This window comes from Penicillium taxi (genome assembly GCF_028828555.1).
Source record: "Penicillium taxi strain IBT 34144 chromosome Unknown utg000002l_segment0_segment0, whole genome shotgun sequence".
NCBI classification, from domain to species: Eukaryota; Fungi; Ascomycota; class Eurotiomycetes; order Eurotiales; family Aspergillaceae; genus Penicillium; species Penicillium taxi.
The window spans coordinates 87,839-113,355 of NW_026643204.1; the positions used below are offsets into that span (position 1 = coordinate 87,839).

General features: G+C 44.3%; 5 protein-coding genes across 5 annotated transcripts; 1 reads left to right on the top strand and 4 right to left on the bottom strand.

The window, feature by feature from the left end:
* Positions 1 to 4,520: 4,520 nt before the first annotated feature.
* Positions 4,521 to 5,420, bottom strand: N7495_001978 (uncharacterized protein; the record flags this gene model as incomplete). Its single annotated transcript, XM_057204648.1, has 2 exons — positions 4,521 to 4,762; positions 5,288 to 5,420. The coding sequence occupies 2 exons, from the start codon at positions 5,418 to 5,420 to the stop codon at positions 4,521 to 4,523; spliced, it is 375 nt and encodes a 124-aa protein (XP_057065255.1).
* Positions 5,421 to 6,061: 641 nt separating this feature from the next.
* On the bottom strand, positions 6,062 to 7,126 carry N7495_001979 (uncharacterized protein; the record flags this gene model as incomplete). Its single annotated transcript, XM_057204649.1, has 1 exon — positions 6,062 to 7,126. The coding sequence occupies one exon, from the start codon at positions 7,124 to 7,126 to the stop codon at positions 6,062 to 6,064; it is 1,065 nt and encodes a 354-aa protein (XP_057065256.1).
* A 2,296-nt stretch (positions 7,127 to 9,422) lies between these two features.
* On the bottom strand, positions 9,423 to 10,868 carry N7495_001980 (uncharacterized protein; the record flags this gene model as incomplete). Its single annotated transcript, XM_057204650.1, has 2 exons — positions 9,423 to 10,159; positions 10,211 to 10,868. The coding sequence occupies 2 exons, from the start codon at positions 10,866 to 10,868 to the stop codon at positions 9,423 to 9,425; spliced, it is 1,395 nt and encodes a 464-aa protein (XP_057065257.1).
* Positions 10,869 to 14,563: 3,695 nt separating this feature from the next.
* N7495_001981 (uncharacterized protein) lies at positions 14,564 to 15,440 on the top strand (the record flags this gene model as incomplete). Its single annotated transcript, XM_057204651.1, has 2 exons — positions 14,564 to 15,343; positions 15,414 to 15,440. 2 exons carry the CDS (start codon positions 14,564 to 14,566, stop codon positions 15,438 to 15,440), a joined length of 807 nt encoding a protein of 268 aa, XP_057065258.1.
* A 6,838-nt stretch (positions 15,441 to 22,278) lies between these two features.
* Positions 22,279 to 23,889, bottom strand: N7495_001982 (uncharacterized protein; the record flags this gene model as incomplete). Its single annotated transcript, XM_057204652.1, has 3 exons — positions 22,279 to 22,401; positions 22,501 to 23,471; positions 23,511 to 23,889. 3 exons carry the CDS (start codon positions 23,887 to 23,889, stop codon positions 22,279 to 22,281), a joined length of 1,473 nt encoding a protein of 490 aa, XP_057065259.1.
* Between the last annotated feature and the right edge of the window lie 1,628 nt (positions 23,890 to 25,517).

Sequence of the window (25,517 nt, forward strand, 5' to 3'; positions counted from 1 at the left end):
TTCGGCATGCTTCAACTCCTTCACATACTGAAATCAATTTTTCGTACAAGTATTCATCCGTTCGCCATAAGGGATTGATTACATATCGGAGCTTATAGAGCTCATTAAGTAGTATCTTAAAGCATTAGTGGAGGCTCTTATCGGGGTTCTTTCGGATGGTCGTTCTAAGGTTTTGGCTGTCCCATAGTTGTTTCTGCCTTCTATAGAACTCTGGTCCTTCGAAGAATTCCCTAAGTTTCTCGCACAACTCCGCGAAGGTTCTCTCCCGTAGGGAGTTCGTGAAGTAAAACTCTAATGCCGGTCCTTTAAGGAAACTGCCAAATGCGTCCATGTACGATTGTTCCGGGAGTCTCACACGTTGGCAGATGTCGGTGAAGATCTTGATCTTGAAGTCGAGACTAGTGCTTCCATCGTATTTTTGGCTCTCGGATATCGACTTCATGACTGTTGTCGTTTGCCTTACGTAGTTATCTGAGGCAAGGTCGGGAGTAGATCGAGGTGTCCGGGAATAACGACTATTATCTAGGTCGTTGTTTCCTCTTGGAGTACGATCACTCTCATCATCATCATCGTCATCGTCACCCGGATCGTCTCCTGAGTTTCCGGTGTAGGTCGCAGGTGGTACGCCTCCAATTTGGCTTTTACGCATATACTCTCGGTTGTTTGGGACGTTTATATACGCGTGTGGTTCCGGCCGAGGTGATGAGAAAACATGCGAGGTCCAGTTCTGGGTCTTGCGCTGGGTGGGGGGTATTTCCTTCGGTATTTAGCTTAGCTGGCTGGCTGGATTGACCGGATCTTGTGGGCGTCGGGTGGCGGTCGTTCCCTTTAGACCATCCAGTGTGTCATTCAACTTGTCCTAGAGTGCTAGAGTTCTTATAGCGCCATTGATGTCTTTGAAGGCGTTTTTGATTTCTGCGTCCGTCCATTCATGTTCTTCTTCCCTTATAAGGCATTCCGTTAGGGAGTCGGCCAGTTTTGGTGTCCATCTCACATAAACTCCGCGCTGGATGAGTGTATAGTACACTAATCGGAGGGTGTTTCGTTCGAGTTTCGTAAAGTCCTCCTCGGTCCAGTTCTTGAAGTCTGCTTAGAAGTCGGCCCAGAGTCCGCGGTCCATAACTCCCGTGGTTATATAGTAGGTAAATCGTGTGGTTATATATTCCTCACGCTGATCCCAGTTACATTCCTATGGGTCAAAACCATTTCTGTGGTAGAATCTGATTTTCTCCTCTTGTGTCATGTTGCCCCATGATTCGTGCGCCTCTCGGTAGGTCTGGTCCCTATCTACATGTTCATCGGGGTACCCTTGGCCTCTGCTCTGGTTAAAAGCGGGTGTAGGGCTAGTGTGTTCCGTGTATGATCCGGGCATACTTGCTCGTGTATAGCTGCCCCGAGTGCGTGGTCTATACGACGGTGTTCCGTCCATAATGATGGTGAGTGGATCTAAACTTTCGTCGTCGTCTCGTGGGGTCAGGTCTTCTTCCGTGATTGGGGAATGGCGTGCGAATTGCCCTTGGTTGTTACGCTTTCGTTCACGGTGTGCAGATTTGATTGACTGTGGTGTCTAGTATACTGGTGGTGCCATATAGCTCCTGCAGGTGATGCTAGGGGGAGATTGGCTATATTCCAGCATGGATCTGTGGAGGAGCCGGACAAGTCACAAATGGAGAAGTTGAACAAGTCACCAGTGGGTTCTGGTGTCCCACAATTCAAAGAGGGGAAGATTTTTAGGGGTTTTTGAGTATCCCCAGTTTTTCCAATGCGAAAAGGAAAAGTTTTAGTCGAATGTCCTTCGAAAAGTAGTCGTAAAGGAGGTGTTGAAAGGTAGAAACTAGGGTGTAGTTTTCTAAATCAAACTTGAAAATTGTGTTTTTGGAAGAGTGAATGGGCTTGCCGGTGCCAATTCATGCTCTTAACGGTGTTTTATCGTATTTTCTTCGATCGAATTTGGCTTATCGTCGTAACGAGTTTTCGTGGTTTTGAGGATTTTTCACAATAACTTAGTGATATAACCTCCAAGTCTGATTCAGCTCGTCAACTGATCAGTATCGATCAACTACGTTGAAAGGACAGGGTTCACACGTTGCACTATATACACTGGAAAAGGGTATGGTTCGTCCTAGATTCTTAGTATATACATTGTGCAAAGTGGTGTGAAATGTGTTCGATTCATGTAGCTACTTGAGTTCCTAATATAGTTGTTCCCCCGTGACTCGGGGGTCTGTTTGTTCCGTTCCGGGTTTATGGTATTGCATGATTGCAATATCCATGTTCCGACACATACCTAGAACTATAAGTATATATAAGAAAGAGAGAAAGGAATCTTGCTTACCGAACGAGCTTATCAGGTAATCCATGCGTCTGACAAATGATTTGCCACTGCTGCTGTCTTTGAGGACTTCCAGATACCCAAAGGGCTAAGATTCGTACACGAGCTAGCGCAGAATGCCCAGCTGGTAGGCTCTTATGGTCCTTTAGGATACCACAGGCATCTAAAGAAGATTGATAATCGCCAGATTTCAACTCTGATAGAATCTTTTGGACAATGAGATTCAGAATATGCGCCAGGCATCTAATATAGCTATCAAGACCTATCTTAAGTGAGTTTAGATAATTAAAGAGAGAGAGAGAGAGAGAGAGAGAGAGAGAGAGAGAGAGAGATGAAGAGAATCTTACCTTGAAACTGTAGTGTAGCTAGATTTAACCCTTGAAGATTGAAGTAAAGCTCTTTAATTAGGGCACTATTATTTGTTGCATTATCAGCAGTAATAGTAAGTAGCTTAGACTCAAGTTGTAGCTCCTGAAGAGATATTTGAAGCTGGCTTGCCATATTCTCTCCAGTATGTGCTCCAATAAGCTCTATAAAATCAAGAATCCTCTCACGGTACTCAAAATCAGGGGTTATCCAATGTCCAATAACCCCTAAAATAGCTTTTTGATTCTTGGATGTCCATATATCTAAAGAAAAAGCAATTGTTGAACATGTTTCCGCGAGCTCACTAACCAAATAGGCACGATACTGAGTAAACTCCATATTGATTCGTCGAGAGACTGTGCGAGCAGACGTAAAAGGTAGAGGGGTATTTGGTAATTCCTAGAATAATTAAAGTTAGTAAGAGAGAGAGAGAGAGAGAGAGAGAGAGAGAGAGAGAGAGAGAGAGAGAGAGAGAGCTTACCCTGAAGATTTGCTGGAATGCTGTAGACTGAAGAGCAGTGAAAGGGATATTCTCCAAGACTATCCATCGAATCAAATTCTCCTCTAATGCCTCTAACATAGATTGACTAGTTTTTGTCCGAAACATAGAAACAATAGATGCTTGCTGAGTTGCTGATGATATCATTGATCCATGTTTTTTCATCAGATGCGTTTTCATATTAGAAGTTGATGTATCTCTCTGGGAATCCAAGATCTTCCATTCTCCACAATGAATACATACAATCTCTCGGTCCTGTAACGGCCCTTTACCCCGTTTGGGATGCCAGAACTTCCCTGGAAGATTGCGGATTGTAAATTGACTCTAAAGGGCTTGGTTTTTGGATTTTGGTGTCTTGGGCAAAGAAGAGTCTAAAGGAGTAGACACTATAGAAGAGGTTGTTTCAGGGATTTGACTCGCTGAATCATTCGGAGAGATAGATTCATCTTCATCTTCATCTTCATCTAATGGGGAGTGATAACGTGGTTGCTTTTTGATACGATCACTAGGATCAGCTTCCTCATCACTACCATCATTTAGAACAAGGTAATCCTGTCGTGGAGCGCGTTTAGGGCGTGGTAGGAGACTCATTCTATCAATGAATGGATAACTATTTAGATATCAAATTAGGGACTTCGGATGATAAGTTTCTATCGTAGTATCGTATGATTTATTTAGGCGGTGGCATAATATCACGGATATCCGTAATCCATATCCGTAACCGTAGAATTTCTACGGTTACGGTTACGGATAGAAGCTCTCGACTACGGTTACGGATACGAATAATCCAAAATCTTACGGATATGTATCCGTGCCGACCTCTAGGCCTAGTACTTGGGCACGTAGTCGGGCGCATACTGTCATTAGTTGGAAGCAGCGCGATGCTTGCCTAATGACTCCAAGGTATACGCAAGGTTGGCCAAACTGCTCAGTAGACATGTGCATGGGTTGGGTATGGGTCAAAATTCATACCCATACCCAACCCATCAGAGGTAAGGTAAACCCATACCCATACCCAACCCAACCCACGTGGGTATGGGTTGGGTATGGGTCCCATATGGGTATTTTTGATGCCTTAATGCCTGATTTTCGCCTCAACCTAAACTAAATTAGGGTAATTAGTGCCTTAGTGCCTAATTTTTGCCTCAATCTAGTACTAACTAGGTGACAAATATCACGTGAAATAAAAGTCTTGGCAAAAAGATGGGTTTATGGGCTGGGTGTGGGTTTTACTTCAAACCCATACCCAACCCATATGGGTTTTGGGTAAAATTTCTGACCCATACCCAGCCCATTGTGGGTTGGGTTGGGTTGGGTATGGGTTTACCCAACCCAATGAACATGTCTACTGCTCAGAGTATCAGGATGCTCGGGCACAAGCACCCGCTTGCTGGTTTCCATGACCTGCACCTCGAGCTCTTCGGCTTCCTTCCATCGTCTCTGGGTCCAGTAGGTCAATGCTAGGTTTTTCATACTGGTCAGAGTATCAGGATGCTCTGGCCCAAGCACCCGCTTGCGGGTATCCATGACCTGCACCTCGAGCTCTTCAGCTTCCTTCCATCGTCCTTGGTTCCAGTAAGTCGATGCTATCCTACCATAATTTACCACTTTGATCTTAAGCAAGTCTCACTAATAGTTCATTTTCACCATATACCTGAAATAAAACTAGATTCTTTGGCGTTCCCCATTTTATCTCACTCTCGAGTTAGCACTAGTAAAAAAAAAAACTGTCAAAAGAGTACCCATGCATTTATACTAGAGGCCATTCTTGATACTGTATAGTTTGACTCTAGAAAGAGCTTCCAAGAAGTGAATCATATTGTGCACACGATGGGGATTTATGAAAGCCTTGGCTCATAGCAAAAGAAAGAGTTTTCACTCATTGAGGTGCCGCTTACCAGCAAAGACATTTCCGAAGAATTAGACACCAAGTATCATGCCGCTATATAGATTCCGGAAGCCGAATTGCCCTTGGTGTGCTTCAACTTTACATTTCTGCTGATTGCTGTCCTCCCATGGCCGTATTCTGACATTCTTTCCTATGGCGGTAACTATACATCCCTGGCACACAGAGAGGATAGTTATCTGACCATTCTGAATAGTTGTATAAGGAGTTTTTTGGCAGTCAACCTCGTGGTATATAGTCGTGACCTCTGTCGTCGGTCCTTCGGTAAAAACAGTTGATTCGGGGCTTTCATGTGTTCGAGTGGATGGCGGATCCATTGAGCGACAGAATTAGACAAAATTGTGGAGTCTTTAGATATTTTATATTATATGCTCGAATTTACGCATTGTGAGAGTAACCTGCCATCCCAGGCAGGGCTTAGGCGATAATGACGTGTCATGGAAACACATATAATCCAGAGATCTGCGGCCCACTTACACCTAGTGGTGTCTTCACTACTGTACTGTAAAACACACCTACCAATCTAGAGGCGGGCCTATACAAATGGGAAGTGTTTCAAAACCTTAAGCTTAAGGGTCCAAATTTTGATTTTAAGATGTGCCGCTGAGAAAGAGCGAAAGAGTGTGAATTTGGTAGAGGCCAAACTTGGCAGCAATTTGCTACTTACTTTTAGTCTACTATTTATTATTACTTCTCTGGGTCAGGAATTTTTAGAATTCGAAAGACCGTTCACCAGTATGATACCTAATTCCATTGGAGCAATAAGGCAGTGTCAAGTTTATCAAAATATGTTACATTGTACTAGCCCTCTCATCAGAGACCAACATTATTCAAAATATCCCTGAACGAAAATGAGTTCACGTTAGCACATGAAAATAGGATGGTTACTGTTTAGATCCAGAGCCACAGAATATTACATGAAGTCTGTCCTAAATGTTTGCAAATGCGTCATATTTTATTAAGTTTGACTCAGTTTGAGGAGCTCTTTTAGCTGAGAATCCTCTTGATAGCTTTCCAAGGCCTTGGCCTTCCAATTTTCCCAATTTAAGTTCTCTTCGATGCCAAGCATTTTGAGTAGACCAAAAAATAATCCAACAAACCCATCCCAATCATCGAGGTCGTATCCACAACAAAATTGGATCCGATGGAGAAGCCGGCCATTTCTGACTATCTGCCCAAGATCTGCATGTCCTTTTTCTTCAAAGCACTCAGCAAAAAAAATCTCATCTTGGCCAATATGATCGGTTCCATTGTAAAAATCGGCAACAGGAAGAAGGACAATAGGCGAATTGAAAGCTGATGATTTTGAATCTGTTTGCGCCCACTCCCAGTCAATGATGCCTGTGATATTGAAGTCATCATCAACAAGAATCTGATCTCCCTTTTCATCCGCATGTTTCAAATAGAACATTCCATCATCGAAAGGGCTTTTTGAGAAAACTTTAGAGACAGTTTCTAGGAGGAAACGATGTACCAAGAAAGCATTAACTGGACGGTCAACGTATAATTCTTGACGTAATATCAGATCCAATATCAATTGAATCTCTGTGTCGAAATATTCTCCCGAAGACGAATAAGGCCCAAGCATTCTCATTTGTGAATTTTGAAAGTCAGTCAAAGACTCCCTTGCAAGAGGGCCAATATAAGAAGAGTTCTCCGGATCAAACGAGCCTATCATCGAGAATGGGAATTTTTTCAATTCAATGTAGATATCTGCAAGTTGGCTAATAACTTTCTGCCTCTGCTGCAGAGCAGTAAGAGACCAGCGTAAAGATTTTCCTGGTAGTTTCTCCATAAGGATATAACTAACACCGATAGGATTAGCTTCATCCAGATTAAAGTCAAAAACTCTCGGTACAGGAACGTTTGTCTTGCTTAAGAACTGTAGTGTTGCGACTTCACTACCGATTATATAATCCCGTAGCTTTGGTGGTGGGGATGTAGCATTAAACCTTCGGATACGGGTAAGCCAGCTAATTCCATCCTCGAAAAGAATCTCAACATGATAATTCATGCCTCCCATGACTGAGCTGCGTAATGCTCTATCGTATTGTAGGCCTTGAACCACAGAGCACGAGACACCATTACGTAGATCGCTAGCTCGTTGTGTAAGCGCTGATACGTTGATTTTCCGAATCAGCGTCATGATTTCTTTCCTTTCCGCTTCTTTAGCAGCAGGGTCATAACACTCATCCTAATCAGACCGTAGAAATAAGTAGCCGCTTCAATACTTAGATTTAATAACACACCTTCCACTTTGGGCATGTATGATACTTCGGTCCTAGATGTTTGACGCAGAGATGGAGATCACAAAGAGTGCAGTCCCCATTTACCCGAACAGACGGTTTGTCGCAACCATCGATATCACAATGCCAAATTACCATATTTCAGGAATGAATAATAGCACAATCAAATGATGCGCCCTGACTTTATTTATAATAGTCCTCAAATACTAACCCTCCCATATCATGAATGAAAAGAGTAATCGAGCTAAGTCTAGTCGACACGTGTCCTTTCCTAACTTATCAATCATAACGCACATACCTACAAGACTAGATAATTTACTTGAATTTTTCCCGCATCTTCAGCCACGGCGTCTAGCTCATAGATCCTATAGGGTAATTTCCCCTTGGCACTGTGATTGATGCAGTAGTAATATCGGTCCTTTATGATTTATCATATGGATCAGTTGACAGCATTTTAGAAGTGGTCGTATGCTGGTCTATAAGTAAGCGGATTTTCTTACACGGAAGCCTTCATCAATTTTGACAAAAAGGATTTTACTCGACTATACCCAGCTACTTTTTCGCTACTGCTCTCTGATAAGACTTCATTAATAATTTGAAAGTTCCAAATTTCACCAACCCGAGATGCCAAGCCCCGCCATTAGATGTGTTAAAGAAGGCTGTGGTGATTGGGCTGAAAGTGGATCGAAGTTTTGTTCTGCACATAGTACGCCTCGATTTTGTTGGAACAACCAGTACATTTTACTGATTTTGCCTATAATAGAGTGAACCCCTCATCAAACGTCGAATACGAATCGCACATTTCGTGCGGCATACCTGCAGCATATCAACACAATGCTGTTTCGAGGAAATAGCGGTGAAATTTGTGTATACATTTGATTTTGGGGAAGCGTGCGGCACCACTGGGATTTAATGGTGTATTTCCCATAGCTCTCCAAATGGCACGGCATATAACTACTTTTTGTTCGTCAATAAATGCATGACTTTTCAATTCTAATACAGTACTAGCCTGGCTCGCATTCTTTCACACTGTCTGGAATTCTGTCTGACCATGAACTTGCGAGCAATGCCGTTTTTTCGACACTGAGAAATCTTTTACTTCTCTTTTAAATACTATAAGACGGTTGAACATTCTTTCTCTATGATTACACTTGCCTGTTGAAAACATTCCTCGGTGCTGTCATGTTAAGTACCAACATCGTGAACGCATCGTCCAAGGGGGGGGTGGGGGGTATGAAATTCCTGGTCTAGATTCTCTTCAGATATCGACCAAACCCTTTTAATAAGGCGTTATCCATAACAATCAAGATTTTGGTTCCAGCCACCTCCCATAGCGCTGGGGAATTTGCACAAATAAGACTCAAAAACCACACCTCAGTGTTGGCCGCGATGAAATTGAGATATTTGGACCGGTTTTATGCCTAGTGGTGACCAACTAGTCCGTTGGTATCCCACCTGTTTATCACATCCCAATTAATCAACAACGACATAACGGTATGGAAGAAACCCGGACAGTTTGTATTCTAGAAATCTCGAAACCCAGCCTACTCCACACGATGCTCACCCTATTCATTTGCATTCACCTTTCTCTATCCTGATCGTACGACGCTCAAGGAGACTTACCTTTAGAGCAAATGCATAATACTGCACCAATCATTGAATCTTAAAAGACTATTAGATAATGTCACTTTGTTTGAAACAATGGTGCCTTTTCATCTGTAAAGAGCTACTAGTAAAGCTGAATAATGAGAAAAAGCATGTATCTTTTGTTCGCGGAATAGGTGAGAGAAGAATGCTCCTCTGTAGCATATGCTGTCTAGCCGACAGGTGGATGTCACCAGGGTGAGTACACAACCTTGGAATAAGCAGGGTGAGATTGCGGTGAGACTAAGCTAAAGCATTACTACTGCACCAATACTTGAATATCAACTACTATTTGATAATACGACCCCCTTCTGAAACAGCGCTGCATTATCATCTATGCTAGCTGATATCGTGATTACCTCTCTACACACCTAGGCTACCTTGTCAAATCTATTTTGGGCGACGAGTTCAATATTTTGATATCATGATCTAGATGGAACTGCGCCTGGCATGAGTACCTGGATCAAAGATAAGACATGCCTTACCATCAATGAAAGGGTGCACCAGACCCTTAGGCAATAGCTTGAGTTTGTCGACTTCTTTTTTCTTAGATACAGTATACTTAGTTCCCTGATCTTCGATCTTATCCATACACCGTTGCGCCAGTTCTTCCATTTCCTGCATACATTCGTTTGCTGTGTTGCGGACCTCTGAATTGATATCGTCGACCCGTTCATAAAATTCGTCTTCATGCATCTTGTTATCAGCGTAGAGCTTATCACGGTAATCTTCTGCGATGCCATCCAAATGCTCGTTCAAAAATTCATTGACGCAGCAAGTTAGGCGCTCCTCGATAAATTGATTTAACCGGCACTCAATCATCTTATCGACTTCAGCAACACTAATCTTCTCAGATTTGGTTGGCAGGTCACTATTGATATCTTCTGGAATGGCAAGTAAATGCTGGCGTCCTGATTCAACCAACAGTTTCCGAACCAGTTCATCAGAAATACCATGAAGCTCACGTTTGAGACGCATAACTACATCATGTTTATTGCTGCTAGGAGAGAGACGATGTGTAAAATGCGAAGGGCAAATTGACCGCGGTGATAGGGAAGGGGTACTCGGGGTGTTGACTTCAGTAGGCGAGTCAAGTTTTTGATCTAGCTGTTGAAAGGATGGAAGAAGCGCCCGTTTTTTTGTTGCATTATCAGGCGACGATGGCTCTGAATCATATCAGTATACTATTGAATGATGATAAAGTTTTGAGAATATACCTCTGCGCCGTTTTGTAGAGGTATAACTAGGGGTAGGTTCGACGTAGCATGGGGGTAGGTCGAACGAGAGATCAAAGACACGACAATGCCTCTCAAACAGATCATGGCTTGTGTCATAAAAAGCTTTTGACTGTCGAAGATTGCGAGCTTTTAGGGCATAAGAGAAGTTGTAGAGAAGATCAAGCTGATTATCCACGAATTGTCGTCTACAAAGATGAAGATGCAAAACTGTTGATTGACAGATCTTCGAGAATGAGAGGAGGTTTGTGTCTTCTGGATTGGCTGGACGTATATAGTCTGTCTTAGACGGACAAAGAACGACTCCGGGCTCATCAAGGTGCAGAATCAGTGTAAAGGCTTCCGATGTATTGAGTACAGTTACGGGGAGCAAAGAAATCAAACTGGATGGAATGAGCTTATCGTTGCTTTTTGTGGCCACGCAATTATTGATTATTTCTGGACGGAGATTCAGATGCACCTGTGATCTGTTGCTGAAGTCAGCGAGGTCTGCTATAATGGAAAGGGAGATGGATCCTTGTTTGGCGGTGCGATCATGGGCAACACGAAGTCGAACAGGACAGGACACATCAAATTCAGGTGCATGAACAAGGACTTTTTTTTTCAAGGCCCATGGTGAGTTTTGGGAGGTAGTCGTCATATTGATTAAGAAAGAAGACATAAAAGGATAACCCTCGATGAATCGAGTAGCCCTCCCACCCAGGCTTTTGAACAGCTTGAAGCAGCCCTGACTTGAGTTAGATATGGTGGAAAAAATAGCAAGAAAAAATAGGGATTATGTAGTAAAAGTTCTTATAGCCTGGTCACGAGTACCTGCCCAATCTGGAAATCATCAAGTGAAATCAGAGAGTCCTATGAAAACACAGGAATGACAGGCCTGACGACGAGTACCACATAGAATAAATACTGCAGAGAATGATAAGAATAATAAAGTCAAATGGGGAGGTGAAGGAGGAGAAAGAGAATTATATAAGGGGCTGGGGCACGTGACCTAATGGATTTGTTGAATAAAGTATTTCACCACTGAACGGGTCACACTACTGAACGGGTCAGTTTGACCCACTTATTTTTATGAATCCCAATAACTCCATTATTTACTATGTAATATAGTAAAAAAAAACTACTGAATGGGCCTACTAGGACAGGTTTCCCTCCTATGTCCAGGTGTCTTACATATCCCACACCGGCGTTGGGTTACAGGCGCCCTTACAGGCGCCTGGCCCTCTTGTAAATTGGCATCATTAAGTTTAGGGCCACCATTCGACGCGTCAACCAGGTCTAATCCCTCCTGAATTGTAAGACCCCCTTGTCACGGTGCCAGCTCAGACGACTACTGATTGATTAGATAGTGCGGGCCACGTGACCCGCAACCTCATGTAAACTCAGAACCTTGTCTGAATGTAGCTCTTCAAGCTACGTCTTCGTCTTAGCCTATCAGTCAATGCAATACTGTCTGTCTAGTTCTAGTATAATTCTATTCACCTGCCCGCCCTGTGACACTATGTAGCTTCTACCCTATACTAGAGCTGCCACCCGCCAGCATGCCCCATCCTGAACCGCCTTTGAACGCCGATTCTATTGAAGAATTCCTGGCTCACGTCCAAGAACACCCCGACGTCTGGGTGCTGTACCTCCGGACTATGGAGGGCTACTCTCAAGAAATTGAGAAAGATAACCAAACCCTCCGCTAAGCCGCGACTGAAAGCGAGGAGACTCGGCACTATAGGGAGGGCGTTATTAGATATCAGGAAGAGCGCATCAATAGCTTATATAACAAGATTGTTGGGCTCGAAGTCGAAAAAAATCAGATCCTGAACTCCGCCCTGCCTGCTGTACGAACCCCCCGACCGAAAACACTCCTGCCCAAGGTATTAAGAACCTAGTAGATATCCCTACGCGAGAACTTGCACCGACTCCTACCCTGGGTCCCTGGTCTACCTCCCTTAGTGAAAGAATCCCTAACCTAAAAGAGTTTAATAGAACTCGCAGCGACCTCCGCTGTTTTATGTAGCAGATCTATGGCAAGATGAACGCGAACCAGGACCGTTTCCTAATAGCTACTATCAGACTTACTTATGTCGCGGGGAGACTTATTGGTAAAGTGTACAAACTAGTACTGCTAAAGATCTCGTACGGAGTTCCCTAGTTTATAGACTACCCGTAAATGCTTAAATATCTCGAGAAGGCCTTCGGCGACCCTGATAGAGTCCAGAATGCCTAGAACCGCTTATACCAGCTCCGCTAGAAGAATAACGACTTTAACACCTTCCTATCCGAATTCCAGCGTTTAGCCCTAGAGGGCGAACTACACGAAGAAGCTCTAACTCCCCTCCTAATATAAGCTATCTCGAACAAGCTCCAGGATATGCTCTTGCATAACCTAGCTCCGTCCCACTAGTTTCATAGCTACACAGCCTATCTTTAGTCGCTCGATAACCACTTCCGCCAATACTAGTAATAGATACACTATGCCCGCCAACCCACGCCCTTAGGTAGTACACCCCGGGAGAAAATCGCAAGGACCTTGTACGCAGCCGCCGCGATAACGAATATACTACCTAGGACCCTAACTCCCGCCTAAGGCCCTAGCGAACCTATGGATCTCTCTAAGGCTAAGCTCACCCGGCGTGACTAGGGGGAGTGCTTTAGATACGGATCTAAGGATTATCTAGTCCGGGACTGCCTGCTACCTGACACCCGCCCCTATTCCCCTGCCCACCTATATTCTAGCCGAATAGAGAACCCCGCCTAGGCTGACTCCGCTGCCTACGCTGAATCTGCTGAGTCTGACTACTCTATACTCCAGCCAATAAATAGAGTAAGCCTGGCCTAAATCGCGACTAGGTGAAACCTAACCACGTGCTCCGCCTATCCGTAGTTATACTAGGAGACTCTATCGAAGAAGAGAACCTCCGCGCCGACGCTTTTATCCTGCCTATAACCCTGACCTAGAAAGAGACCTAGATCCCTATATATACTATAATAGATAGTGGTGTAGAAGGGAAGAGGTTCGTCGATGAAGATTAGGCCCGAGACCAGAGCCTTATATTCGAAACCCTGAAAGAACCTATCCGCCTAGAGGCCTTCGACGGCCGAGAGCCCAAGAAGGGCTATATCACCTATTTTGTACGAATAAACATAAGGGTAGAGAACCACTATAAGAAGAAGGCCCTATTCCTTGTCACGAAAATCGCTTACTACCCTGTTGTACTAGGCCTGCCTTGGCTTAAGATCCATAATCCTAGTATTTATTTCGCGAACTATACCCTCGAGCTAAATAGCCTATACTACCAGAAGTTCTGTAACACCCCTAGTAGGGCCCCGAAGATCCGAGCCCTATATGATGTCCCGAAGAAAACCCGCCCTATAAACCTGCCTGATCGCCCCTCTATCCTAGAAGGCCTAGATATATAGTCTATAAGCCTAAGGGCCTACGCCGCGTACGCCCGAAGCGAGAAGGGCTATCATTTGTTCTCCGTGTCTATAGAGATACTAGACGAGATACTATAACCGAAACCTGACCCTGCCCTACCTGACGAATTTAAAGACTTTGGAGATGTGTTCTCCCCTAAGGAAGCCGAACGACTGCCCCCACACCGACCTTACGACCATGATATTCGACTAATAGAGGGGAAGGCCCTGCTATTTGGGCCCCTCTATGCTATGTCCCGCCCTGAGCTAGAAGCTCTGAAGGAATGGATCTCCGAGAACCTAAGGAAAGGGTTTATCCGCCTAAGCTCCTCGCCTACTGCCTCGCCTGTCCTATTTGTGAAGAAACCTGGAGGGGGTCTCCGATTTTGTGTAGACTACCGAGCCCTTAACGCGATCTCGGTCAAGGACCGCTATCCCCTACCCCTGACTAAAGAAACCCTGAACCAGTTAAAGGGGATGAAATACTTTACTCGCCTAGATATCATCTCTGCCTTTAATAACCTTCGGGTGAAGGAGGGGCAGGAGTACCTGACAGTGTTCCGTACGAGATTAGGTCTCTACGAGAGCCTGGTAATGCCGTTTGGCCTAACAGGCGCCCCTGCTATATTCCAGAGATTTATCAACGATTCCCTGCGAGATTACTTATGTAACAGGCTGGTGCCTGCTTTAGTATTCATGCCTGTGCCACTCATGCTCGTCACGTGCCACCCGCACCCGCATCCCTTATATTACCACATGTCTATAGCTAGTCTCTCTCTTCTCTTCAAGCTTAATAAAGACAGTTTGTCGGCATCACTAGTTCTGCATTCAAGATTAGTATTAGCCCTTCACATTTATTAAGCTTCCTTTTCGATTCGGTTCCGGTTCTTTTTCGAGAAGTACACGAACCGCCAGTTTTCCACGATGGACCAGACCAACCTTTTAGCTCTTGTGCAGCAGATACAGCAGCAGCTTTCAGACCAGCAAAACCAGTTATTAGCGATCGCTTCGCAACAGAACCAGAACCAGCATTACCATCTTCCTGACCCACCCCGATTTGACGGCAAGCCCTTCACACTACGTACATGGCTCCCAGCAATACAAGCCAAGTTAGAGGCCGATGGCCTTACAGGACGACAAGCATTCAACTATATCTATAATCGCCTAGAACCACCTCAACAAGCATCAGTGTTACATCTTCAAGATAAAGCCAACCCCGATCAGATCTTCCAGTACTTTCAGCGTCTATGCTATAACCCCCGCGAGAAACAAGAGAATATTCTTCGATTCGCCAATATCCGGCAGAGAGATGATGAAAGCCTCATCGCCTATCTAGCTAGATTTGAACGCCTTTCGCATGAAGCAAGTATAGGTCTCGTGGACCAGGCGCTTTTCGCGATAACCACACTTCACCGTGGACTCCGTCGCCCTCTTCGCGAGACCCTCGAACAAGTTAGCGATTCGCTATTTAGCCTTTCGTATGAAGCTTATATCGAGTTTTTACAACGATACGACCGTCGCCAGCCAAGATTCCAGACCCAGCCAGAACCCAGAAATCAGCCAAATTTCCAGAAGAAACCCCAGAACCAGTCCCAGAACCAGTCCCAGAACCAGCCTACCTCTAGTCAATTCATAAACCAACTCGAACCAATGGACTTATCAGTCAACACTACTAAGACCCGCCCGATTTCACCAAGCAACCAAGTAAGGATAAGAACAGCTCAGATCCAACCATACATCGTCCCCGAGAGACAGGCCCAAGAACGTGCCCAAGTACGCCACGATACGCGACAGTTCCTAGGTCTATGTTATTATTGCGGTTCCGAAACACATTATATAAAGGATTGCCATTTAACTAGCCCACGATCCAGCCGTTCACCAACCCCAACCCGCTCTAGAACTCCAGCTTACATCGCCTCCGACGACGACGACCCATAGGAGGGGGCTATTGTAACAGGCTGGTGCCTGCTTTAGCATTCATGCCTGTGCCACTCATGCTCGTCACGTGCCACCCGCACCCGCATCCCTTATATTGCCACATGTCCATAGCTAGTCTCTCTCTTCTCTTCAAGCTTAATAAAGATAGTTTGTCGGCATCACTAGTTCTGCATTCAAGATTAGTATTAGCCCTTCACAACTTAGACCTGTTCTATACCGCATACCTTGACGATATACTGATATATAGTCGTACAAGGGAGGAACATATCGGACACGTCCGTAAGGTCCTCGCCCGCCTCCGCGAAGCAGGGCTATTCGTGAAACTAGCTAAATGCGAGTTCTGTGTTTCTGAGACCAAATTCCTAGGCCTGATTGTAGGAGGCGAAGGAATCCGTATAGACCCTGAGAAGGTCCGGACGATCATGGACTGGAAATCGCCGACGAACGCGACTGATGTCCGAGCATTCCTAGGATTTGCTGGCTTCTACCGATGCTTTATAAGAGACTTCTCGAAACTGACTGCCCATATGAACGAACTTATAAAGAAGGATGTTGCCTTTGAATGGACTCCCGCCTATAAAGAAGCCTTTAAGACCCTAAAGACAGCCTTTATATCCGCCCCGATCCTGGCACCATTTGACTAGACTAAAGATGTGATCCTAGAAACCAACGCGTCTGATTATGTATCTATAGGCGTTATTTCCTAGTACAACGAAAAAGGAATACTATATCCCGTTGCATTCTTCTCTAAGAAGCACTCAGCAGCTAAGTATAATTACGAAATCTATGATAAGGAACTTATGGCTATTATATGCTGTTTCGAAGAATGGCGCCCTGAACTTGAGGGCACGACCTCCCCGATCAAGGTTATCATAGACCACCGAAACCTAGAACACTTCATAAGCACTAAGTTACTAAACCGCCGATAAGCCCGCTGGTCTAAGTTCCTGTCCCGTTTCAATTTTACGATTATCTACCACCTAGGTAAATAGGGCGCGAAGCCTAATGCACTGACCAGGAGGTCAGAAGATCTACCTAAGGAAGGGGATAAACGACTAAAGCACTAGAGTTATATAATCCTGAAGCGCGAAAACCTGGACAGCTAGATCTAAGGAGAACTAGGAATACTGACCCCGCCTGCCTTACTACCGCCTGACTCCCCTCTAACCCTGAAACTAGACGCCCTGATAGGCCTAGAACCTAACCCACCTCCACCTGATATAGAAATAGTAAGAAGTATACGCTTCGTAGATAAACTATAGCTAGAACTACTAGTCGCTGTGAAGGAAGCATACGAGTCTGCCCTATAAAGAGACTAGATATTATAGTTAATCCTAAGTGCCCTAGACGAAAAGAAAACCCGGCACCTAGATATCACACTCGCGTACTATATAAGAGATGGGAACAACCTACTATACCAAGGACGTATTTATGTCCCAGACAACGACGACCTTAAAGCTGAACTAGCCCGACTCTACTATAACAACCCAGCAATAGGACACCTAGGTCGCATAAAGATATATAAGCTTATATCTCGCGAGTACTACTGGCCGAACCTCTACTGTTATATCGAGCAATGGACCAAAAACTGTTATACCTATCGTAGAATTACCCTGTCCCGAGAAGCCTGTTAAGGAGTCTTATAACTACTCCCGATCCCTGCCCGCGCCTAGCTAGATCTATTAATAGACTTTATCATACACCTGCCCGAGAGCCAAGGATTTAACGCAATCTTGGTAGTAGTCTGCCGCTTAACTAAAATAAAACACTTCCTGGCCTGCTATAGGACCTATAACGCTGAAGACCTCGCCTGCCTGTTCTTAAAACACGTCTAGAAGCTATATAGACTCCCTTATATAATTGTATCTGATAGAGGCCCCTAGTTTATAAGCTAGTTCTGGAAACACCTGACGACCCGCCTAAAGACTAAGAGCCTGCTATCTACTACCTTTCACCCGGAAATAGATGGATAGACCGAGCGAGCTAATACTATCCTGGAACAGTACCTCCGAGCCTATATAAACTACCTATAGGACGACTAGGCTAACTAGCTTCCGCTAGCCGAATTCGCCTCTAACTCTGTATAAAGCGAGTCGACTGGCGTCACCCCGTTCTTTGCTAATTACAGCCAACACCTAGTCGTTGGATTCGAGCCTGTCCGCCTAAGTAATCACCCCGCCGCCCACGATATAGAGAGGTTCGCGGCTTATATAGAGGAGATCACAAACTTTATATAAGCCTAGATCCTGGCCGCCTAAGCTCGCCACGAAGAATTCGCCAACCGTCACCGCCAGCCTGCCCGAACATTCACTAAAGGACAGAAAGTCTGGTTAGACGCCCGGAATATCAAGACCCGTCGCCCCTAGAAGAAATTAGACTAGAAGAACTTAGGCCCCTTCGAAATCACCGAAGTTCTAAGCCCGTACGCCTGCCGTTTACAGCTTCCCCCTGGAATGATGATCCACCTAGTATTTAACATCTCCTTATTACGCCCTACCAACAACAACCCGCTTCCTACGCAGCAACAAGAACCTGCCCCACCTGTCGAAGTCGACGGAATCGACGAGTAGGAGGTAGAGGAGATCCTAGACTCCCGCTGGGAGAAACGTGGTCGCCGGGGAACACCACGTCTAAAATACATGGTTAAGTGGACCGGTTACGATGACCCAACTAAAGAGCCTGCTGCTCACCTAGAAAATTATGGACAGTTAGTGAAGAACTTCCACCTCCGCTACCCGTCCAAGCCAGGTCCTATCTACGCCTCTACAGAGCTCGGCTCTAAGGAGGGGGATACTGTCACGGTGCCAGCTCAGACGACTACTGATTGATTAGATAGTGCGGGCCACGTGACCCGCAACCTCATGTAAACTCAGAACCTTGTCTGAATATAGCTCTTCAAGCTACGTCTTCGTCTTAGCCTGTCAGTCAATGCAATACTGTCTGTCCAGTTCTAGTATAATTCTATTCACCTGCCCGCCCCGTGACACCCCTACTACTGTTAATTGACGATTCGGACGTTCTTTTTGTTTTTTCTTTTTCTCATGGGCGGCGCGTAAATCTCTGTTTTCCAGGCGTAAGAGAGCATTCTCTTGATATAGGTAATTTGCACCCTTTACTATCTGGTCTAATGCTCTCTTAGATGGTGTTGGTGGCGTTCGAGATACAGTGCGTAATATAGCTTGGTGTTGACGTCGTAAATCTTTCTGCGTCCTAGGCGTCTTAGGTGTCCAATTTCGACTTGAATCGCTTCCTATAGAGGGTGGTGGTGGTGGTGTATCGACGCGCATAGTAAGCTTTTTTAACACCCTAGTAGGGTCAAGTGGCACGATTCCAGTTGCAGCAAACGCATTAGAAGCAGATGCAAATGCTTCAATACGCGCAGTAGGATATATCTCTAGGAAATCTCCTTTACTAATGTGGGAAAAACCAAGCTCTACTCTAGACTCAACCAGCCGAGAATAAGAGCGTTTTAACACCGCAAAACACCCAACATCAAGAGGTTGAAGAAGATGAGACGCATGCGCAGGCATACATAATGGTATAATATCATGCTCCTGGCAGATTTTGTCGAAATCAGGTGTTAAATGGCTACCATGGCCATCTAAGATCAGAAGGCGATACCGTCCTTTAGTACGAGCAGTAGCAGGTATAAAGAGCTTTTCAAGCCAACGGAGCCCTATTTGATTTGATGTCCAGCCATTAGGACTAATCTCAAGACGCCAATTAGGTGGTAAACCTAGATCAGGAGCAAACCAGCTCTGCATCATCACCTTACCCTTAAAGATAATACAGGGTGGAGGTGCGTAACCAGACGCGCCTAAACACTCTATCACAGTAACCCATTCCCGGTTACCAGGCTGTTTTTTTGCGCGTTTACCATAATAACCAGCTCTAGTAACCACTCTCGCGGTCGCACATCGTCCCATCGCAAACCCAGTCTCGTCAAAATTATAGATATCGTCGGTGGTGATACCATATTTTGCGATCGTGTTTTCAACCAGTTTGAACCAATTATTGATCACATTATAGTCCTCTTGACGCGCACGTGTAAAATCGCGCGGTGTTGAATAGGTCGTCTTAAGTTCAGGTAAACGCGTCGCAAACCTAGTAACCCAGTTTTTACCGATCGTAAGAGGAGGGTTGGTTCCGCGGTCGGCGAGTAGGATATTAGCCATTCTACCAACATCTTTAGTTCTAGGAGCACAGCCGCGATCATCTAGAGAGACGACCCATTGAAGTAATGAATCCTCTTCAGATTCAGTCAGTTTAGACTGCGGTGGGTGTGTTTCAAGACGAAATTGGACACCAGAATGGCGGCGTTGGAGGGTTGAAAATGGTATATTAAACATAGCTGCAGCTTTACGCATTGATGATATATCGCCATTCTTGTAAGCTTGGTAAGCTAATAAGACCCTATTCTCCTGATCCTGTTTGTCTTGGACATATAGAGCATTTAGGGGGGCATGGTGGGTAGTTGAAAATGGAAACACCAGACTGACGCGTAAAATTGGTGGGGTGACCCGTTCAGTAGTGTGACCCGTTCAGTGGTGAAATACTTTATGAGCCCTGGCTAGTTCGTATTAGTCTGAGCGTCTTGGCGTATGATAGAAATTCTGTGTAGCTGAGCTGTTTAGAGAGTAAGAATTTGTAAAGAGACTAAGATAATGCATGTGAGAAAATATCCCTTCAAAGTTGAAGGCTATTCGACAGTGGTATACCTCCTGAAACATTACCATACTGCATAAATTCTTGAATATTAGAAAATTATTAGAAAATCATTAGGTGGTGTTATCGCTTCGGCCACTGCGCAGACTTTGAGTGCCGGCTCTTGTTATCTCGTATTGTACTATATCAAATCCCATTCCTGCTGCAGTAGAAATTTGCGTTTGATGATATGAAATGACTAGAAATAATCTGAGAAAACTCAATTTGAAAGTGCAGCTTGAGCACGGGCTCCAGTTTTCTCGTGTTATCACATACGCTATTGCCGCTAATGCAACAGGGATGGGATATAATCAGCATGGTTGATAGCGCTTCAGAGGGAAAACTTGGGTGAAATCCCGGGTGCACCTGACTATGTATTTTTTTCAGCAGTGGCGCCTAATCACTGAGGTGGTACTTTGGACTGATCGATTATTCACACGGGATGAGGCTGAGTTGAAACTGAAATCGACCCACGCTGTAAATCAGAATCCCGTCCTAAAAGCGGTCTGGAAGTGGAGTAACTGTCCAAATATGGGAAGTCGGAATCATCCTTCCTGATTGGATGATTCCACCAGCGACTCCCATTGGACACAGCCTCCAAATAAGTGGGGCAGAGATCTTCTTTAGTTTCAGTTAGCAGTAGACATGTGCATGGGTTGGGTATGGGTCAAAATTCATACCCATACCCAACCCATCAGGGGTAAGGTAAACCCATACCCATACCCAACCCAACCCACGTGGGTATGGGTTGGGTATGGGTCCCATATGGGTATTTTTGATGCCTTAATGCCTGATTTTCGCCTCAACCTAAACTAAATTAGGGTAATCAGTGCCTTAGTGCCTAATTTTTGCCTCAATCTAGTACTAACTAGGTGACAAATATCACGTGAAATAAAAGTCTTGGCAAAAAGATGGGTTTATGGGCTGGGTGTGGGTTTTACTTCAAACCCATACCCAACCCATATGGGTTTTGGGTAAAATTTCTGACCCATACCCAGCCCATTGTGGGTTGGGTTGGGTTGGGTATGGGTTTACCCAACCCAATGAACATGTCTAATTAGCAGTAGTAGAATCTACACTTCACATCATCTCTACAACTGCAGTTCTTACGAATACACGTGTAAAGGAAGTCACCCATATCCTACGACAGTAACATCACATTTCTATACTAGGTTAGCGCACTTCTGTTTCATGCTTAGGAATTAAGTAAGAAGAGTGTAAGTGTAATTCTATCCATTCTATCCATGATATCTATGAACATGATCTACTTACGTCTTGAGCGGTGGATCACGCTCATTTCATGCTATGAAATGTTGAAGGATTACGGTTAAAATTGGTTTCAGAAAGGTAGAGAGGATTTATAAAATAATATCGATCCTCTCTTAACTCTTTAGCCAGCACGGGGTGTAGCCTATCCACAAACTAAGGCTTTTGTTCGATAAATTGATAGTCAAAACCCCTCGAGGGAAAAAATTCAAATGAAATCCATATGCTTCAACAAAGGATCAAAGATCTTACGAGAGAGGAAGCATCTAACTGAAAGGGGAGGCAGCCAAACCACAGTGGCGACCACTTCGAAGTTTGATGCATGGGAACCCAACGGCGCTGACACTATTCTTTTGAGCCACTATTTGACAGTAGCGGACTTCTATTGATTCGATTCTTAAGGTTTTTGTTATCATCTTTAAGACCCTCAAGATGTGTGAGCTGGTCTCACTTCTTTTGATTTGATTTTTTACTTAATCTTTTTGCTTGAATTTAATCAACCTAAGTAAATATACGCTATCACCAGGAGAATATATGCAGATAGACGGATCAAAACCAAAGAGCCATATGATTAAGTAGTCATGGGTTTCGACAGCGGAACAAATTCAAAAAAGAAAAGAAGAAGAGAAATTATCCATAGCAGTGCTCAAAGCAAATTCTGGCACATAGTCCAATACTTGTAGTAAGAACAGCCTCCTTGTGGTTGAGTAGACAAGTTTTCAAAAGGCATACTAGGTGACATTTCGATAGCGGGTGGTTGGCTGAACTTTGCCATTTTTGATTGCCTCTTCTGTAAGGCCCCAACAGCCGACGGTCCTTTTGCCGGCTTTCTCCATTCGGATGATTTTGAAGCCCTATAAGACGAGAACAAAACAGTTTGATAGATTAGTGGACAATCTCTCAAGATAAGCTAGGCGTAAAACTCTTAGAATCAATAGTAATAGGCAACGTACAGAGTTCATGGACAGGTTATGGCGGATACTATTTTTCCATCCCTTGTCGCCCCTTGTATGATACACACGCTTTTCAAGCCAGGTATAGATTTCCTGAATTGGCATTCCCTTTTGAAAGCTAGAGCTCAAAGCCTGATAGACCCAGTATGAGTATGGATGATCCGAACCCTGCTTTTCTGGGGGTTTTATAACGCTTAGTCGTGTTGAGCGACGCTCTCCTGCATCAGCAGCCGGAGTGTGGTCTTTTCGAAGCTGTTGTTGAGCCAGTATATATCTTTTCGTCTGCAAGCTCGATGAGACTTCCTCTAAGTGGGAACTGCGCTGATTTGTAGAGGATGGAGATTCGGCCACAGCAGAGACGTCGGTAGGTGGAGCAGAGAAGAAAGGAGTGCGGTTTGGAGTCTCAGAGAATATTTTGTAGGTGCGGTTTAGTAGGAACCTGGCCTCTTGCTGCTTCTCTCTACTCTGAAGCTTTTTATAAGCTCCTCGAACAGTATCAGCTGACCTGAAGGCATAGTAGCTTCCGAGACATCGGATATACCTAGCATACTGTTGACAATTTTTGTTCATAGCCAAAGAAATGAACATTTGTAAAGTCTTCATGCCAAATATAGTGCACTTGAATGAAAATGATCTTGTTCTAGGCCTGATGTCACCCTCTAAGCATCGCTGTAGATGAGGTAAGAAGAGAAGATGCATGAGATAGCAGATATGGTATCGAAGTAAATGATGGCCGACTCGATGAGATTCCAACTTCAAATCAGAGCCGTTAACCTCAGCATAAAGTTTGTTGCACTGTTGCCACATGTACTTTAGCTTAGTTTCAAATCCAGCAAGTTTCTGTTCCGGAACCAGATCCTGTTCTATTTCCAGACAAATTGCGTCTGATATAATCAAAAGATCAAAGTTTAGGATTGTGAAAGTCATTTGCGTCAGAGATGACACCTCGGCCCTTGGTGATAATCTGGATCCTATATAAATGTCGTTGTATATAAAATCGTGTATCTTACTATATCGCGTGAGATCCCGGTGGTGGTTAGAGTCGTGAATTTGAGTATTGAGGATGTAAAGCGCTTTCAGGCCAATCAGAAGATGGCTATATTCCTCGCATACTATCGGATCACTCGTACGGATGAAAAGTTCGATAGAATTTGCCATATGATGAGCTAGGTCCAGATAGCGCAAGACATTCTCTCCATCGTGCACGCGACTATAGATGATGAGTATCATTGCTTTTAGTGAGTGTATTGATGGTTCAATCGGCAGGTCGTTAAGGAATAGATAGCGCAAGGCGACATCCCCGTACCGCATCGACAAATGATCATCCTCTGCTAGACAAGCTATTGCTAAAATGGCAAGAAGCAAGCAGAGCCAAGAGGTAGTCGCCATATTCGGTTGAAGGCAGAACTTTTCATATTCGGCTTCGAAGGTGGCGGTATCGATGACGCAAAAAAACTACCTCTTCGTTAGTGCAAAAAAAATTTTGAGTTTTTTAACAGCGTAACCCATACCATAGAGAAATTTGTAAAATATTCTTGAATCAAGTTTTCAATCACAAGAGCGGATGGAAGAACTTCTAGCAGTTGCTCATATGGGGTGTAGAGCGATGCCTTTCCGTCGAGTACTTTATAAGAACTCTCAAGATGCTGGGTAAGCTTCCGAGGGACATATTGACATATATTTTTAGCACTCCCTCCACTTTCAACGCAGCTTTTACAGGCACAGCGCTCTCTTTTGGCTCGATGCACTTCTTCCATATTTGAAGATGGGATTGGGTACGAAGAAAAATACCACAAGGGAATAAATAGTTGAGAGCCCGTGTTTCTTATCAACAACAGAGAAAGCTGATGAGTTATTGGAGCACTAGCTGGAGAAAAGATGGACTTGGGTATCCGGAAATTTGATTTCATCTCTGTTATATGAGCGTTTTGGGCTGAAACGAGATCATTAAAAAAAACCTCTATGATCTAATATGTTTTGTAAAATCGAGCGAAACTCAACGACATAGATGCTCCACCCAAGTACATCCCTGCTGTAATGACGGAGAGAGCTAATAAATTATGTGTGTCGGTAAGTATTTGAAGTCTTATAGGATGTATATGCTCTCTTCACGTTAAGTGTAGCTGCGAAGAGTGTGTAAGAAGTGTTGATGAAAGACTAGATCCCATTCGACTAGATCCCATTCCCCACTTTTACCGAACCAATCAGGTTGTCATATCATCAGGCCAATCTGTCAAAGGAAGTGGTTTGGAACCCATTTTTAGGTGTGTATTTAAGCCAGATTACGTTCTAGTTAGAAAATTCAGTTTCATTCATTTGTGTCATTTGAATGATTGGCCAGCCAGTCACAGTCTATTTGACATAATCAAATGGACCGATGACCGACCATGTGATTGTTAGATAGCCTAGTATTTCAAAGAGCCGGGTGGCTAGATAGAATTTTTGGCTACTGATGAGTTGGATGAGCCTAGAATCAGAATTGATGTGAAAGTCGGAAGGATCTAGGCTAAGGCACTACTACATGACAGACTCGGACCTCAAAAGTTATTCGTCTTGCGAAATTTCTCATTAAACAACAAGCTGTAATATTTCAGCATAATCTCAATAATTGTAGTCATTCACTTCTTGTTGTCGATTGATGCTAGCAGCATAGATCAACTCAAGTGAGTGTTGCACTTGACACAGTCATTCATCTTGCAAGGTCCGGAGACCCATTATTCCACTTGTACCTGCAGTGGGTTTCGGAGCTCCTCGGATATGGAATCTAAATTTCCTTCTGCAAGATTTTGTCGCCGCGAGCATCTTCGCAGTTCTTGTACCCTTGAATCGAGAATCCATGGCAAGTTTTGCCTTGTGTTTATCAGCCGGGTAGTATTTCACCAGACTCTAGAAGGAACATACTTGCCACTTTTCCCACACACGTCTTACATTTTCTGCATGGATAGCTAAGCCATTGGATATCAAGCTTAATTGGCCCTTTTATGCTTTGACGGCTTAGACGATCAATCTAGATCTAT